Below are 19,729 nucleotides of genomic sequence, written 5' to 3'. Positions count from 1 at the left end.
AATATGTGCTTCAAAATTATATACATTTCAACTTCAAGTCAAGAGCGTACTGGGGATATGTACCCTCCGGAGGGTAAAAAGTCACATGGAAAAGAGTATACCATTTGTCCATTCATTCTCTCCTCTATGCTTGGGTTTAAGAAACCTAAGACTTTGTACGTATACCTTACGTAACTACCAAAAACCAGACCAAGCTCACTGCCATTCAGTCGATTCCAACTCATAGCAACCTCCACTGGGTGTCCGATCTTTATGGAAGCAGACTGCCCCATCTTTCTTCCACAGAGCAGCTGGTGGGTTTGAACCACTGACCTTTTGGTTAGCAGGCAAATGCCTTAACCACCACACCACCAGAGCTCCTGGGTTTCATTTAATTCTAATTGTTTCTTTTAGTATCTACTTTGACTAATTTAATAAATATATGTTGAGTATCTGCAATCTGTCAGACACTGAAATAAGCCCCAAAATAACCCTTTAAAGGTTCAATCGTTAGTGGAGGAGCAAGTGTGAAAACAAATTATTCTAATTTGGGATAGTTAACAAGTGCTGCAGTCTAGGAGAATGCTAAGAAGAGACACTTAGCTTAGAGATGGATGGAAGAACCTTCCCAACCAGAACTGCTTCTCAACAGGTGATTTAGGCTCAAAGGTTAGAAACGGGAGTGCTGGTGGTGACAGGTATGTCACTATGCATCTCCAGTCACCCCATCACATTATCCTCTTTATATCCAAAAAACTTAAAAATACTGATTATATATATTAATACAACCCAGTTTCTATGTCACAGGTGTAGTTCTCTCATGTTTTAAAATAAAGAGGTAGCTCAGCTTGAATTATGGCATTTTCCTGTCAGACACATTGTTCTCTAAGTCACTAAAAAGCAAACATGTTTGGAAGCTTCTAATTCTAGGTTTGAAATGAGTCAACATTTATTAAGTACCCATTGTATTCTAGATGTTGTAACAGCTGTCTTATGGGCGCTATGAAAGAAAGAAAAATTCTAGCAGCTGCCATACAAAACTTTACATATAGTTTGGTATAAGTTATGTGTGAAAAAAATCTTAATATAAATGTTACATTGTGACTGTTCCAAACTCTTTTTACTCAATTTAACATCACCTTCTCAGAAATGCCTGCTTAGACTATGTATATTTGGTATGTTACCTAAATGCATTTTTCTGGTCTTTATGGGATTATCACTTATAATTTTCTGGTAAGCCTGGTTTATTATAGAATATGAGGTGAAATGAAAGCAAATCTGTGCAGTCATTCAGTTTTAATTTTGAGAATGAAAGGATAGAATTTAGAAGGAATCACAACTGATTTTTTCCCAATTGTTCTGCCCTGTTGTGGCCATTAGTCTAGACAATACCTATTACTGTGGTCTCAGGTAAGCATACTTTCCTCTAGTAAGCTTTCTGTGACTTTCTTAGTCCAGACAAGGTGTCCATTTTAAGTACTTCCCTAGCATCGCAGGCACTATGCCACCAGAGCACCTCATACATCCCTAGCATCTTGTACCTTCTCCATCATTGTACTAATCATACATGTTATAACTGCCTTGTCTATCACTTGTCTGTTTCTCCCATGAACCTCTCACCTCTAAGAGAGACATCTGCCTGATCATGGTTATATCCTCAGGATTTAGCCTGGCCTAGTAGGTGCTAAGGAGGGGTCATTATGAGTCGGGTCTGACTCAGTGGCACATAACAACAGCAGTAGGTGCTCAATATATATCTGCTGAATGAATATATCATTCTATTTTTTCTGTGAGCCCCCCATCCAAAACATATACATTTTAAATAAAATTATACTGTTTTCCAATGTTGTTGTTGTTACGTGCTGTTGAGTCGGACCCAACTCATAGCGACCCCCCCTCCTTGGGTTTCCGAGGCAGTATCGCTAAGGAAGTAGATTGTAGTCACAGAAACTACATATGGATATCTTCAGGAAAAAAAAGTTTATAGTACGTATAGATGATATGCATACACAGTTAAAACTTTTGAGGAAGGTTCTCATTAGATTACAATATATGAGACTCCCTGGAAAACCTAATACTATCATTTCAGAGTTCCTCTTACTATTCACTGTAAAATAATGAATATATCTAGACCTGAAATAATAAACACTTCAATATTTATATATTGGTATGAAGACAATGGCAAAATTGGGATATCTTATACAAATCTTGTCCATAAGTTACAGTTAAGAATCTGATATTAATACATTTCTTCCTTGAAGGGACTATTTATCCAGTTTCCAATACAGTACCTTATATTTTTGTACTTCCTGCCAAAAGAGTACTCCATTTTCCAATAAATCTCCTTTTAGAGCCACAAAACGCTGAAATTGTCTTGCAGTAACTGGGTTCAATAATGCTTTACGGAAAGCAATGATTTCACAAGATGAAGATATCCATTTACTCTCTACGGGCTGTCCAAAACAAAGAATAGAAAATTAGCTGTGTTCTAAAAGTAATAGTAAAGTCATTAGTTAGGTTAAAAATTACCAACTTCTATCCCCTTGGATTTGATGCCTGAAATTTACAGCATGGATATAACAGAATTTGGTAACTTTTCTTCCTCTGTCTCTTTTATAATTTGCAGGCATTATTTTTTAAGAGGTAGAGAGAAAAAGAAATGACTGGACGTGATTTAGAACAGATGACTATATTGTTTAAGAATGTTAGCAGTCTTGGGACTGTGGCGAAAAACTAGTCTTTAGTGCAAAGTATGAGTTCTGTGCCTAAACAGAAGAAAATAATTGTAAAGTTAGGATTAAATATTATTAAATTACTGTACATATTATATATTAATGTATGATTATCCTATCTTTTAGAAGGTAAAACAGTTGAATATTTTTTCATTATTTTTAGACAAAGTTACCAATTAATCCTATAATTAAATAAAAAATTTAGTATAAAGTGTCACGCTAATCCTGTCCTGGAAAGATCAAGTCATAGGTAACACAAACATATTGTTTAGTGATAAATTAGCATTAATAATTAATAATAATGGCAACAATAATTACTTATAATAATAATTTATCTTTAATAATAAACTTCCTGTGCCTAGGAATTTATGTAAAATAACAAAAAAGACAGAGTACTCACGGTGTTTTAGTTAAAAGTATTTTTACTTACACTTATTTTATTACATTTGCACAATTTTAAAATATGTCTAATGTTTACTTTCTTTACTGACCATTTAAAATCACATATTCATTGATGTTCTTTCTTTAGTCTCTCAGAATTCAAAAACATATGAAATAGATTTTATTGAATTTACTAAGTAGATATTTTTTAACTGGGTAAATTTTACTGAATTTCCCAAAGCTGATTTTAGCCTATCATGCAAGAAAGTATCATTATAAAGGCAATATTTTAGGTGAATTTAAGGATTCTATCAGAAGATTGAATTAAGATATAATCAAAATGCTTAATAAATACCCATTAATGACAAAAAAAATTCTTCAATGACATAAAGAGCTCTAGTGGCACAGTGGTTAAAGCCATGGGCTGCTAACCAAAAGGTTGACAGCTCAAACACATCAGCTGATCTGCAGGAGAAAGGTAGGGCAGTTTGCTTCTGTAAAGATGTATAGCCTTGGAAATCCTAGGAGGGGCAGTTCTACTCTGTCCTATAGGGCTGCTAAATCAAAATCAACTTGATGGCAGAGGGTTTGGTTTTTATTTTAAACTAACAATATACAAAATAAGTTCCTATAAACAAATTATAAGCGGCCGTCAATATAAGTGTTTAAAGAGAGCTACGTAAAAAAGTGTCAAGGGAACACAAAGGAAAAAAAAAAGAAACAACCCATTGCCATAGACTCAATTCTGACTCATAGTGACCCCACAGGACACAGAAGAACCGCCACTGGGTTTCCAAAGCTGTCATCTTTACAGAAGCAGATGGCCACATCGTTCTCCTGTGGGGTGGCTAGTGGGTTTGAATTGCTGACCTCTCAGTTAGCAGATGGGTGCTTGATCACCATGCCACCAGAAGCACCACTAGAAACACCACTAGGAGCAGATGGTGGGTTTGAATCACTGAGCTTTCGGTTAGCAGCCAAGCATTTAACCACTGTGGCACCTCCTGAAGGGAACACAGAAGGAGTAACTAATTTCTCTTGGAGGAGTTAAAGCTTTGCAGAAGAGGGACTTGAAAGATGACATCTGAGTTGGAAACTGAAAAATGAAGGCACCTCCAGGTAGTGGAGGTGAATGGTGGTGCCCTTAAGCAAGACAGGTTAGTAGATGTCTATCACTATTTTAGTGATGCAAAGTCATGTTCTCTGAATAAAAAGTGAAGAACCTCACCATACGGTCCATATTAAAATTACAACCCTAAACAGGAACAACTAGGTACCAGACGGGGATGTTTATTTAAAACTCACTCAGCAAATAATGTTTTAAGAGCTGCTTCTTAAGATACTAAAACTTAGTAATTTAAATAAAACCTATAATTTAACTAAACAGAAAATAGTATTACAATGCACAGTATTATAAAATGTAAGCCTCTCTGACCTACCTTAGTGTTTGAATAAAAAAAAAAATAACACAAAAAGATAAACATTAAAAAGTTTCCTTTGGGGGAAAAAAAATGTTTCCTTTCGAGAGGAAAATACAGGAAAAGAGCATCCTAACAGATACATACATTCCTCTAACATTCAAGTAAAATTTCTATTTCTTTGTTAGTTTGCAGAGGGTCACCGAGATCTAATTTAATATTCTATTGAGACTTTGGGAAGAATAAATACACATAAACTTGTAGGCTGAAATATTTATCATGGTTGTTAAGAAGCAAAAGAGGTGATTTCCAGTATAGTATCATATTATAATGGTTTTCATAATCACCAAAATGATAGTTAACTTAGTTCTTTTCAAACTAAAATGTAATTCTAAACAACAAGGATAATGTACGATGATTTAACCAGCTGATTCTGCTGCATATTTTACATTCTTTTTGTGTAACCCACTCTCAATAATAAACAAACTGCCATATGCTGGAATGAACAGCTTGTTTCAATAAATCCATCACAAACAGAGTAATGCAAAATACATCTTTAAAGTCTAATCACATGCTTCTAAGGCTGAGCAGGTCAAAACACTCTTTGAGAACAGGGCTCTGGTAAAGTCACACTTTTTCCCAAATTCCATCAGCCAATTAAGAATAATTTCCAGAGATATCAGAAGTCAGACGGTGGCTTAGAAAGCAGTGTTGACAGTGAAATTCTCTGAATAAGAATGGAAAGGAAAAACAACCCTCTGACAGAGTGAAACTTATAAGAGGAAGACTATAACAAATACAACTTGCCTTCCAGACCCCGATTTTCCTTTCATGTCTCTGTAGTAAGAGCTCTTCAGCTATATCTTTCATCTGTACCTAAAAGCAAAACCAATTATTGTATCCCAGTTACTCAGGATGTCTAGAATTTTTAAATCATTTACTAATCTAATAGCTAAGAAAACGAGCTAAAGGACTCAGCTTGGATAAGAAGTAGCACAGTTTAGGAAAAGGAGGATCAGACTTAGAAATGAAAGCCCTGTGGTCAGGTGTGTGGGCAAGTCACTCAAATTCTCCTGACAGTTTCCACATCTGCTACATGGAGATACTACTACCTGATTGTATTGCCGTAAATGGAGAAAACAGTTTCTCTCTGGGTCATACGAAAACTGAGGCTGACAAAATAGTTACGACTTCTGAGATTTTTGTGCCTTTCTTGTTTTTTTTTTTTTTGCCATGTAATTCCTCATTTTATTTTACAAGAATACAAAATTTATTCAACGTGGGAGATCTATGATAGGCATTTCTTATAATTACCATCTATTGTCTGTTCACCATATTTTCCCTTTTTGGAAGCAGATCCTGCCACGTCTATACTATCTGACTCTACCTCCTTGTGTATAGCAGATAGATCCAGGAGAGACCTAGAGAGACATAAACTAAAAACACTGGGTCTGAGTCTTTTGATGAGTTCCCAAGTCCACCATGGCCCCCACTCTTTCTAAAGCTTGAGTGTCAACTCTTCCCCTGTCTGTGAGATGCCCTAGCATCATTTTATAATAAATTCTCCTGCTGCCTTTTATCTTTGGCTCAAGGTAGTCAGAATCCATTTATGTTGCTGGCAACTCAAAGAATGCTAAATCAAGAAATGAATGCAGGTTACAATAAAATTATTGTAGTAAACATAGTGAAAAAATGTGGTAAATAATATTATTAAGCCACATATCCTTTTATTTGGCTTTGGATAGAGAAATAAAGAAAGGGAATGAGGAAATCTGAGTTGTCCAAGGCTTATTTACAGGAACTTTTGGCCTAAAAAAGACAACTCTACTTCTCCATACTATAAATTCTATGCTCCCAGCTGTATTGTGTTTTCTATAACTTAAGTTGCTCAGAAGTTTAAGACTAAAGGTATTGCCAGACTATAGACCATAAAGTGTTTGTTAAGTTAAATATAGAAGACAGCTTTTTTAGGTGTCTCTTGAACAATACTAACAGCATGTGGCTTTGCATATTAAAGTCCAAAAATTACATGCTCTCTACCTATTGTGTTATCTTAGTAAAGATCAGATTTGCTTCTTTTTAAGTGTGATAAAGACATTTTAAGTTATTTAAATATGTTTCTTATCAAATAAAACAAGCAAAAAAATTTTTAAAAATCCACTAACAAAGTTGTTGTTGTTGGGTGCTGTCCAGTCAGCTCCGACTCATAGCAACCCTATGTACAACAGAATGAAACACTGCCCAGTAACGTGCCAGCCTCACAATCCTTACTATAGTTGAGCCCACGTTGCAGTTACTGTTTCAATCCATCTTGTTGAAGGTCTTCCCCTTTTTCATTGACCCCTCACTTTACCAAGCATGATATCCACCAGGGAATGGTTCCTTCTGACAACATGACCAAAGTAGGTGAGACGAAGTCTGGCCATTCTTACTTCCAAGGAGCATGCTGACTGCCCTTCTTCCAGGACAGATCTGTTTGTCCTTCTGGCAGTCCATGGAACTCTCAGTATTCTTCACCAACACCACAATTCAAAAGCATCAACTCTTTTTCAGTCTTCCTTATTCATTGTCAGCTTTCACATGCATATGAGGTCAGTGGAAATACCATGACTTGGCTTAGGCACAGCTTAGTCTTCAAAGTGTCATCTTTGCTCTTCAGTACTTTAAAGAGGTCTTTTGCGCTAATTTTCCCAGTGCAATACGCTGTCTGATTTCTTGACTATTTTTCCCATGGATGTTGACTGTGGATCAAAGTAAAATGAAATATTTGACAACTTCAATCTTTTCTCCATTTACAGCGATGCAGGTTATCGGTCCATTTGTGAGGATTATTGCTTTCTTTATAGTGAGTTGTAATCCACACTGCAGACTATAGTCTTTAATTTTTGACAGTAAGTGCTTCAAGTCATCTTCACTGTCAGTAAGCCAGGGTGTGTCATATGCATATCACACATTGTTAATGAGTCTTCCTCTGATCCTGATGCCACGTTCTTCTTTATGTAGTCCAGCTTCTCAGATTATTTGCTCATTATAAAGATTAAATAAGTGTGGGGAAAGGGTACAACCCACCACTCACCCGTCAGTCTGTCCCACTGGGGTGGCTTGTGTGCTGCTGTACAGAGGCCATGCCACTGTATTTCAAACACCAGCAGGGTCACCCATGGTGGACAGGTTTCAGTGGAGCTTCCAGACTGAGACAGGCCGGGAAGAAGGAAGGGGCCATTCACTTCTCAAAGAATTGGTCAGTGAAAACCTTATAAATAGCAGTGAAACGCTGTTGATATGTTATTGGAAAACTTACAAAGCAGAAATCCCCAAATAAACTTCCCAAATCTACCCCCAGGAAGCAGGTCTTTTTAGATCTTTTATCATGCATAAACAAAGATAGGTACATAGATAGACAGATAGACAGACAGACAGACTGACCAACCAACTGACTGACCAACCGACCAAACTGGACAGAAGACAGATGCAGAAATATAAGCATATGAAATGGGATAATTAGCTACATACTGTCATTCATCTTGACTGTTTCAATTGACAAAAAAATCTTCCATATCAGTACATGTTGTTGTTGTTGTTATGTGCCATCAAGTTGGACCCGACTCATAGCGACCCCTCCTTGGGTTGCCAAGGCAGTATCACTATGGAAGTAGATTGCCCCATCTTCCTTCCGAGGAGTGGCTGGTGGGTTTGAACCACCAGCCCTCTGGTTAGCAATCCAGTGCCTTAGGCACTATGCTACCAGAGCTCTCGTATCAGTACATAGGAAATCTAATTTTTATATTTTAATTCCATTTTTATAATCTCACTTTAGATGGAAATCTGCAGTTCTTCATAGTATGAAATTATCATAATTCACTCAATTATTTCCCCACATGAGATTGCAATGAATGTCTTTGAACATCTTTGCCAATTTGTGTGAGGACTCAGTAAAAATAAAATAAATAATAATAACAATATTAACATGTATCATTTGAATGTTTACTATATGCCAGGCAGCATGCTAAGAAACTAAACATGTATCACTTCATTTCATTTTCACACTAATCTTATGAAGCAGCTACTATTGTAAGTCCAATTTTTCCAATGAGGAAACTAAGAATACAAAACTTTAGGATGTACAATTAATATGTAGTAGTGTTGACTGGGGGAGGGCTGCCTCCTCAGAGTAGAGCCGACCTTAATGATATAGATGGAGTAAAGCTTTCAGGACCTCTAATTGCTGATGTGGCACAATTCGAAATGAAAAGAAACAGCTGCAAACATCCAATAATAATCAGAACATGGAATGTATGAAGCATGAATCTAGGAAAACTGGACGTTGTCAAAAATGAAATGGAACACATAAAGATTGATATCCTAGGCATTAGTAAGCTAAAATGGACTGGTTTTGGCCATTTTGAATCAGACAGCCATATGATGGGAATGACAAATTGAAGAGGAATGGCGTGGCATTCATCACCACAAAAAAATGTTTCAAGATCTATCCTGAAGTACAATGCTGTCAATGATAGGATAATATTCATATGCCTATAAGGAAGACCAGTTAATACTACTATTATTCAAATTTATGCACTAACCACCAATGCCAGTAGCTCTGGTGGCACAGTGCCTAAGGCATTTGACTGCTAACCAGAAGGCTGGCAGCTCAAACCCACTCCCAGGAAGGAAGGTTGGGCAATCTACTTCCGTAGTGATACTGCCTCAGAAACCCAAGGAGGGGTTGCTATGAGTTAGATCTCACTCGACAGCAATGAGTTTGTGTTTTTTTGGTTAATTGCCAAAGATGAGGAAATTGAAGATTTTTACCAACTTCTGCAGTCTGAAATTGACCAAACATGCAATCAGGATGGGTTGATTATCACTGGTGATTCAAATGCAAAAGGAGGCAATAAAGAAGAATCACTGGTAGTTGGAAAACATGGCCTTGGTGATAGAAATAGCGCTGTAGATCACATGATAGAATTTTGCAAGACCAACGACTTACTCATTGCAAATACCTTTTTTCAACAACACAAGCAGCGGCTATACACGTGGACTTCACCAGATGGAGTACACAGGGATCAGACTGACTACATCTGTGGCAAGAGGAGATGGAAAAGCTCAGTATCTTCAGCCAAAACAAGGCCAGGAGCTGATTGTGGAACAGACCATCAAGTGCCATATGCAAGTTCAAGCTGAAGCTGAAGATGATTAAAAGAAGGCCACGAGAGCCAAAATATGACCTTGATTATATAGCTCTCCCGAATTTAGAGACCATCTAAAGAACAGATTTGATGCATTGAACACTAATGACTGAAAGCCAGAGGAATTGTGGGATGACATCAAGAACATCATACATGAAGAAAGCAAAAGGTCATTAAAAGACAGGAAAGAAAGAAAAGACAAAAATGGATGTCGGAAGAGACTCTGAAACTTGCCCTTGAATGGAGAATAGCTAAAGCAAATGGAAGAAACGACAAAATAAAAGAGTTGAACAGAAGATTTCAAAGAGCAGCTAGAGAAGACAAAGTCAATTATTATAATGAAATGTGCAAAGACCTGGAGTTAGAAAATCAAAATGAAAGAACACACTCAGCATTGCTCAAGCTGAAAGAATTCAGGAAAAAATTTAAGCCTGGAGTTGCAATACTGCAAGATTCTATGGGCAAAATATTGAACGATGCAGGAAACATCAAAAGACAATGGAAGGAATACACAGAGTCACTGTGCCAAAAAGAATTGGTTGATGTTCATCCATTTCAGGAGGTGGCATATGATCAAGAACCAATGATACTGAAGGAAGAAGTCAAAGCTGCACTGAAGGAATTGGTGCAGAACAAGCCTCCAGGAATTGACAGAATACCCATTGAGATGTTTCAACAAATGGACGCCCTGCCAGAGGCACTCACTTGGCTATGCCAAGAGATTTGGCAGAGAGGTACATGGCCAACTGACTGGAAGAGATCCATATTTGTACCCATTCCAAAGAAAGGTGATCCCACACAATGTGGAAATTATCGAGCATTATCATTAATATTACATGCAAGTAAAATATTACTGAAAGATAATTCAAAAATGGTTGCAGCAGAATATTGACAGAGAACTTCCAGAGGTGCAAGCTGGATTCAGAAAAGGATGTGGAACGATGGATATCATTGCTGATGTCAGATGGATCTTGGCTGAAAGCAAAGAACACCAGAAAGATGTTTACTTGTGTTTTATTGACTATGCAAAAGCATTCAATTGTGTGTATCATAACAAATTGTGGATAACAATGAAAAGAATGGGAATTCCCGAACACTTAATTTTGCTCATGAGGGACTTGTACATAGACCTGGAGCCTGTTGTTTGAATAGAACAAGGGGATACTGCATGGTTTAAAATCAAGAAGGGAGTGCATCACGGTTATATCCTTTCACCATACTTATTCAATCTATATGCTGAGAAAATAATCTGAGAAGCTGGATTATATGAAGAAGAACATGGCATCAGGATTGGAGGAAGACTCAATTAACAACTTGCAATATGCAGACGACATACTTTGCTTGCTGAAAGTGAAGATGACTTCAAGCACTTACTGATGAAGATGAAAGACTACCGTCTGCAGCACGAATTACACCACAATATAAAAAAATACAAAAATCCTCACAACTGGACCAATAAACATGATCATGATAAATGGAGAAAAGATTGAAGTTGTTAAAGACTTAATGTTATTTGGTTCTACAATAAACACCAATGGAAGCAGCACTCAAGACATCATTATGTACTGCATTGGGCAAATCTGCTGCAAAAGACCTCTTTCAAATGATGAAGAGCAAAGATGTCTCCCTTAAGACTAAGGTGTGCCTAACCCAAGCCATGGTATTTTCAACAGCCTCATATGCATATGAGAGCTGGACAACAAATAAGGGAGACTGCAGAAGAGTTGATGCTTTTGAGTTGTGGTGTTAGTAAAGAATGCTGAAAGTACCACAGACTGCTAAAAGAACTAACAAATCTGTCCTGGAAGAAATGCAGCTGGAATGCTCCTTGGAAACGAGAATGGCCAAACTTTGTCTCACCTACTTTGGTGATGTTGTCAGAAGGAAACCATTCCCTGGAGAAGGATATCATGCTTGATAAAGTGGTGGGTCAATGAAAAAGGGGAAGGCCCTCAACAAGATGGACTGAAACAATGGCTGCAATGATGGGCTCAGGTTTAGCAGGGATAGTGAGGCTGGCACAGGACTGGGCAGTGTTTTGTTCTGCTGTACATGGATTCGCTATGAGTTGGAGACGAATTGATGGCACCTAACAACAACAACAGTGTTGAGATTAGAATTTGGGAAGTCTGAACACATGTTCTTAACTATACCATAGAAGCACAATCAGTAGATCAACAGGTATGCACCATTGATGTTTTGATAGGTACTGCCAACTTCTATCCAAAGATTATATTAATGTATATACCTTTATCTTTTGACGTGCTGCAAATTGTTCACTTGCAAGGAACATTGGCAACCACACATTTTCTAGCCTATTTCGGACATGCTTTTGAATTTCAAGTAGAACAGGTGCTTCAAGTTGCTCATGCAGAATTTTTCCCCATCCACCACTTAGCTGCATTATCTAAGATAAAAATGAAACAGAAACCACAAACTTCTTCTTTGGTAGAGAAATACTAATACTCATTAATTAATTCATTCACCTCCAGCCATTTATTGAACAACTGACAGGTGCCATGATTTTTAAATTCTGTACAGTCTCCTGCCTATATTGTGCAGAGTTAATGACAGTCGATTTCCCAAACATCCAAGAATTGTGATTTACGTGGCAATTGTTTAAGATGTGTGAGTATGCTTACTGATGACATACTGAAAAGAATACAGGAGTGGATTACCACAAGCAATGGCATTTGTGATCCCTGGCCTCAGTACCATCATTGTAAAATAAGTACATTAGTCCATTTGCTTTCTAAGTTCTCATCTAGGTCTAATATTTTAGATTGTTCACAGAAACAAACAAATTCTTCTTAGGCCTCTTTTGATTAATAACACTAATAAAATACTACTACCACTATTATTTTTTTTTTTTTAATAAAAACAAAAGAGAAACCTCTTATTAGCCCTCCTTTGATTAATAATATTAGTCAAGTAATGACAGAACTGATTAACAAGGTAGTAATTGTTGTATAAAAAGGAAAATTACTACCTTGTTAATCAGTTCTGGCTCCGTAACTTAAATTAGGACTAGCATGATGTTCCTAAAACTTAATGTTACAAAGGAGTCCTTAAATGGAAAATACCAAAAATAAAAGTAAAGACAAAGATGAGGAAGAAAGTTCTTGGGATGACTCATCTGTGGTAAACACAACCACTTGCTATGATAGCAATGGGTAACTTTTTAAGGGAATTTTCAATTCTCAGCATGTTGGAGGGTTCACACAGTAGCATCAGATACCATGAAACCTCACGCAACATAGCCCAAGCCAAATAGAAAACAAATGCTTTCCATGTGTTTATTTCATACTTGTGCTTATTAGGATATCCAGCCACTTTTGCTAATGGATCCCAGATTTGCATCTCAGGGAACTAAGGGCAAAGCATTTTGGTCAACATTGCTTAATTTTAGAATTTCTCCTTCCTCTTACTCTCAAAGACTTTTACTTATTCCTCCTTACCTTGCCAAAAATCTAGTTCTTTTTCAATTTGGTATATTCTACTTGTGAAGATCTCAGAATTTTTCTTTAATTTATTGAACTTAAAATTAATCTGAAATAAGTATTGTACAAATGTATGCAATTAGGATATATATCCTTTCAAGCCATCAAAACAAAAATCATATGCTATACATTTAATCTTTAAAGTAGTAATGCAGTATTAACAAACTTCAAACTAAATTAATAATTCTTAATTTTTCATATTTCAAAGGTATAAAAATTCAGCTATATTTTAAGAGATATAAGTGTTACATAAGCACGCAAACTCACTGCTGGATACTAATCTGACATTCATAGTCTTTCTTTAGGTTATTGGCAAAAATAAATAAACTAACTTATTTTCATATTTCAATATAGAAAATATGTTTCCACGTTGATACCTTGTCCTGTTGATATAAAGAAGCTGGACTGTTGGGTCCAAAGAAATATTTTTTATTTAAGTATTTGTTTTTTATATATATAGATTTTGCTTCTCTTTGATTTCGATCTCTGAAAGGTATTCTTTGGAACTGCTCAATGTCTGTCCAGCACTTAAGGTCCATGCTAAAATAAAAACAGAAACAAAATATTGCCCTTCTTATTTATTTCTCTCAACTTTATTAAACAGCAACCAACTTGTTGTTTTGACAAAACTCATAAGGTGGTTGTCTTGACTAATTAGTACAACTGAATAGATCACTAATGAGTATAATATTATGGCTCTAATCCCTTTCTAGTCTAGTTAACTCGATCCTATTATAACCCTCATCCTGGGTAAATATAATGAATGATGACAAGGAGTACTGGGGATCAGAAAAAAAACTATTATCAACAGTAGAAGGGTCTCAGAGTTCTTCCATTACTGATGGACTAGTACTGTCAATTTCAAATATGGGAAAATATCCATTCCTAACATGCTAAATTTAGAATAACCCTTATCACAAAAAAGAGAACTTTTATATACACATAAAATTATCACAATGAAATTTGGCTCTCAGATGTAAAACCAGTTTCTGTTAACTTGGGAGAAAATTAAAAGGAAAAAAGTATAATAAATATTTCAGTTAATATGAGATAAATATATCATAAGTTTCCAAGATTCTGTGTAAAACTGCCATGTTTAAGTATCAGTTAATAAAAATTGCACAATATTAATTCTAATAGTGTATAACTATGTTACTAAACATAGAAGAGACACTTCTAGAAATAATCACAAAAGCACCTATCTAGAGAAATGCAAAAGAAAAAAACAGCAGAAAAGGGAAAAAGGGAAGAATAAAGTTTACTGATGTTTCAAGTTAGACAATACTAATAGAATCAACCAATATTGTTCAAACCCTCAGCATAACATTTTGAACTTTGCTACAATAAAATAACACTTCATAACAAAAAGTTACTCACACAGATTTCAGACAATTATGCTTAGCAGTTTTTACTGACTTGGATATAATTTAGCACCTAATCATTATAATAATATGTTGAATCAAGACCAGTAGCTTAGAAAAATTACCTTTTAAAAACAAAATACACTTAAAAATGGTTGTTACTCACCTTGAAGAATGAGCCTCAAGAAACTGACAGAAATGTTCAAACTCCAGCTTGTTGTTAAGCAGATCATTAAAATGAAAATGCCTATATTCTGCAGGAACATTATTCCAATATTCTGTTTGTTTACAGACATCAGGGAGTGGTGAAATACCAATTCCAACTTCAGAAGTGGTGTCCTAGAGTAAGACAATGTTTTTCATAAAAACCTCTTAAATGTGATATTTTCCCCCTATTTCTAAATAGAAAAACTAAAATAAAAATTAATTATTAGGCCAAGGTCATTTAAGAACTAGTTTAAGAATCTAGGTGGTTCATGTTCTAACTAATACCATTCTGTTCCTTTCCATTCCATTCACTTCTTTTCATGAACATTTATAAACATCTATTATATATAAAGCATGTATTTATAAAATATTAATTTTATTATTTTTAGTAGAAAATTAGTGTTTTTAGTAAAAAAGAAAAATAGGAAGAAAATAAAAAACCACCATTAAAATTTTGGTATATATCCTTCTAGTCTTTTTTTATACATACATGTACTTTACTAACAATAAAGAGGATTATACATGTAATGTGTGGTTCCGTTACCTGCTTCTTTCCCTTAACACTTTATCACTAATATAAAACATTCTTATATCTATAGTGTGCTTGTAAAAGTTATAGGGCAATGTAAAATATTGCTTTAATTGTGATTCTTCAAAAGTAATCTCTTTTACATAAAAGCTAATATTTTGGTATTTTCAAGATCTCTGTAAAATAGCCTAAAATGCAAAGTGCTAAAGAGGCTAATTCTTTAAAAAGCCCTTCCTTACATAATTCCCTATATCATTAACTAATTTTCTATTTTTTAAAAGACCTCAGACCATGAGAAAAAAATAGCAATTTTTTAAAAATCAATTTTTTTAAGGAAGAAGGATTATAGAGAATGTTAGAAATTTTAGTTCGTAAAGTTTATAATAAAACTTTAAAATGTGCTATCCTGATGAATTTTTACATATCTTTTCTAAGATATTAATTAATAGTGTTTCAAATGAGAGCTTCTGTACTAAGACAACTATTGTAAAAGTTACATTATAAAAAATCACTTTATTGTTTTTGTGAAACTGATTGTAAAAGCATAAAAATTTAAGGAAAGTACAAAAAAGAAAGCAAAAAACTATCTGAAACCTCATCACTATCTTTAATACTTGATAACCATGTTTTCAGATATCTCTCTCTGCTCATATATATATATACATATATATATATACACACACACACACACACACATAGAAATACATATATCATTTGACATAAATAGAATCATAGCATACTAATGTTTTTGTTCTCGATATTTTTAGATGGGAGCTCTGGTAGCGTAGTGCCTAAGGCACTTGACTGCTAACCAGAAGGCTAGCGGTTCAAACCCACCAGCCACTCCTCGGAAAGAAGGTTGGGCAATCTACTTCCGTAGTGATACCGCCTCAGAAACCCAAGGAGGGGTTGCTATGAGTTGGGTCAGACTCAACATAACAACAACCAACATATTTTTAGATAATAATGCCTTGGACATTTTCCATGTCGATAAATACAAATCTAAACTGTCATTTTTATGTAGATGCATACATTTCATGTTACAGATCTACCATGGCTTAATTCACCATTCCAAAAGCTATAAATTTAGAAATAAAAATAACACTTTAATATCATAGTCAATCATAAGATCTTTTTACTCTCTTCCTCAGTTCCTTTCCATTTTTTTTTTACTATTTTTACCAAAAAGAACAAATAGTTCTTTTCTGTTCAGAAAACTCCATTTAACTCTTTTGTGCCCTGACCACAAAGAAAGAACTGCTGCCACTCAGAAAACAACCAATAACATTAACAGGGATACAATATGGCTTAAAGCTTGAGTTTCTGGTCCTATGGCAATGAGTGGCGTGGCTCCCTGGGCTACCTGGTAGGGTTTGTTTTTCTAGCTCTGGTAAATGTGGCAATAAAACATGACACCTGTGAAATGCAGCAGGCCAGGCAAAGGAACAACAACAAAAAAATGAGAATGCCTATCCCACTACTTTATCAATACATTCTGTCCTCCCCCATCATATGAAGCAGTAACTATCTCCAGGATAAAAAGTTTTTTTAAGCAGGGAGTTGTCTTACTCCAGCTTTCTTGGAAAATGTCTCTTTGTGCAAAGCCTGAAGCTTTCTGAAGTATGTGGAGTCCAGCTGTCGAGTTTCTTCCACCAGCTCCACCTAATAAAACAACAATAACGCTTATAACATCAATAGACTGTACATTATGAAAAAGTGAGGAATGGAATGCACAAGTTGCCAGTAACAGTGGGCTAAGAAACAAATATCTTTGCCAATAGAGCAAATTATTTTGGAGACAAAAGTAGGAATATCAACATAGTTAAAAACATTAGCTTCAACAAATCAGACTTTGAATGTATACAATAAAAAAACCCACACATTTCTATGTAATGATACAGTACCACCAAAAATCACACTTTTTTCTAGCACAGATACAAAACAAATAGGTTGGTCACAGTTCTAATTTCTATTCATGATTACAGGAAAATAGTCATGAAGACAGGCATTGCTAGCTTTTGGGACACTAATCTATAGAAGAAAAAGAAATTACCAGATCCTGTATTGGTCTGTAAGCAAAGACTTCACTGCTACAGCAATAGAGGAGTCACTCATCAAATTAAACCTTACAGCAAGTCTCGGCCTTTAGGAACTTGTCAGGAAAGCAAGTATTTTGCAATACAGACCATTTCTCTAATGCAGGGAAAAACCAGGTTAGCCGATCAGCTGCTTGAGAACTTTCTGTATTTAATAGCTAGCTCTGGTAATCTGTTTGGCCATCTCATTTGGGAAATAGTCTATATAATTCAGTCATCAGGCCTTTAAAGTAGTTCTCTGGGCTGAATTTAAGGAAGTTTGTAGAAGAAAGCAGCTTATCTTTCCTCTTATCATTAAAAAGGAAAAAGTCCATTTTATAACATTTTTGGTTAGGAAAGTTAGTTATAATTCCAAATCTTTTTTCTTATTTTGAACTATCTCAGGACCACTTTTCTCTGTATCATAAACTATATTTAAAATAATAACCGGGAGGAATATTTTTAAATTTCACATGACATTCTAATTTTCCTAGTATAATATATGCAGTTTTGAAGTAGAAAGGATGTGATATTAACTTTTCAGGACAAAGGGAATTCAGGAATGAAAATGTAATTACTTTGGTCTTTGAATTTGGTAAACCCCAAGAGATATTTCAGCCACAGTCTTAAGGTAAGCTCCATGCACAATGTTTTGGTATTAATTTTCTCTTAATTATCTAAGTTATCCTTTCCGGTGGAAGACATGCCTATCTAAGAAGTCTCTGAGCAGATATGAACAAACAATAGCAATCCAAAGACAGGGAGTTCCACCTGAAATGACATCATGCACAGGGTGCGTGCATTCACTTAATATAAAAAATACCCATGGATGGTTTTAATTTGTAATTCAAAATAAATATTTAAAGAAATTTCCTCCACCCATCAATAAGAATAATGAAAATATTCAAGTATTGAGGCTTAAAATGATCTCTTTCAGAATGAAAAAAGATGTGTTGAAATTTTTATCCAATCAAGCACTCTGACCTGACGAACATCTGGGGGTGCTTTAAAATAGCAGCACTGAAGTCAGCGGATCTGCTTTTCACAATACATATGAAACGTTTATATTTTCCATGAGTGTAATATTTACTGTAGCTCATCCAACATAAGACAGAATAGGCTTTTTCCATTAATCAAAATTAAGGCCATTGCTGAAAACTGGCTAGAAGGGACCAGGCCAGTATATTATCATGGCATATTTTGCTGGTTCACAGGAAACAAAAAGATATCTCTCTTCTGACATATTTGCAAAGAAAACTAAAAATGACATAGAATAAAATCTTTTGTTAGGATTTAGCTGGGAAACTGACAAAAAAAAAATAAAATAAAATAATGTCAATAAAAACATTCTCCCCCAAATGTTGAGCTTGGCCAAATCTTAATTCTGAATCTCTGGCTTATATAAAGACCCTTTTCCATTTTTCTCTTGTGAGTTAACAATGCCACTAATCATCAATTTTGCAGTAAACCTGGATAGTTCACATAAATTTTATCAGTGCTGCAATACCTTTCTATAAGCTATTTGGTCTGTTTTCACCATCTTTGCCCAGGGCTCAAGAAGGAGAAGAAGGATATATTCTTCAGCTGAGTCAAAGAGGTCTTCAAATGGTGGCTGTATTTTCATATAAATTTCTTTCTTCTTTTCCTGTTGGAGTCCAACGTCAAGAGTGGCTGAAGGAGCAATGTAAGTGGCAAAAAGATACTAAAAGGAAACAGGAGAGTGGAGAAGACGTTGGGAGAAACAATAATGATTAGCAGATTCTTCAGCAAAGGCATTTAAAAAAAAAAGTAAGAAGGCAAACTCAAGTAATTTTTCTTGACAAGATGTGCAAAAGCATGTGAGCCAAAGCAATGCATTTATTCAAAAGTCTTAATTTTTCCTTTTCTCTTCCTATTTCCTCTTCTGTAATTAGTCAATTAGCCTGCAGACCAAGAGTATGTGATTTGACGTTCCAATATTTTGAAGTTATAAAAATTCTGAAGGAGGTACTATATATTATTATTATTATTGATTTGAGGTTAGATGCTCCCTTTTTCCTATAAGTTCACAACATTTCTAACACATTTGTTCTACTTTCCAAAGTGGTTTGAAATGCCCTTTAGAAATAAGAGGCAAGAATGCCCAAGGGGGAGTTCCGGCAAGATGGCGGACTAGGCACAAGGACTGCACAGAAGCTCTTCAAGGAAGAAAAGGGAAACCAATGAACACAGACACAGAAGATAATCTTGGACCCCTGAGCCTTGAAGGGAAGGATACAAAAGTGGACTAAACCCCAACTAGCAGAAGAATTTGTGTGAAAATACCAAAAAAGGAGACACACAGAGCTGTGGTCTGGCAGCAGACTGAGCGACCCTGAT

General features: G+C 35.4%; 1 protein-coding gene across 1 annotated transcript in view; it reads right to left on the bottom strand.

Moving 5' to 3' along the window:
- The window catches only part of RGS22 (regulator of G protein signaling 22), a gene marked incomplete at its 5' end in the record, with an annotated part of 150,188 nt that overhangs the window by 16,892 nt on the left and 113,567 nt on the right, over nucleotides 1-19,729 (bottom strand). The window contains 7 exons of the mRNA XM_007934882.2: nucleotides 2,271-2,432; nucleotides 5,318-5,386; nucleotides 11,948-12,106; nucleotides 13,577-13,739; nucleotides 14,727-14,899; nucleotides 16,866-16,958; nucleotides 18,879-19,073. Of these exons, the coding sequence (XP_007933073.2) occupies nucleotides 2,271-2,432; nucleotides 5,318-5,386; nucleotides 11,948-12,106; nucleotides 13,577-13,739; nucleotides 14,727-14,899; nucleotides 16,866-16,958; nucleotides 18,879-19,073 (1,014 nt within the window). The remainder of the gene's footprint in view (nucleotides 1-2,270; nucleotides 2,433-5,317; nucleotides 5,387-11,947; nucleotides 12,107-13,576; nucleotides 13,740-14,726; nucleotides 14,900-16,865; nucleotides 16,959-18,878; nucleotides 19,074-19,729) is intronic.

Source organism: Orycteropus afer, unplaced genomic scaffold (genome assembly GCF_000298275.1).
Source record: "Orycteropus afer afer isolate SDZICR_OR568_19922 unplaced genomic scaffold, OryAfe1.0 scaffold00021, whole genome shotgun sequence".
Classification (NCBI taxonomy): domain Eukaryota; kingdom Metazoa; phylum Chordata; class Mammalia; order Tubulidentata; family Orycteropodidae; genus Orycteropus; species Orycteropus afer.
The sequence above is the reverse complement of the archived record's forward strand: the minus strand, read 5'-3'. Positions and strand labels throughout refer to the sequence as shown.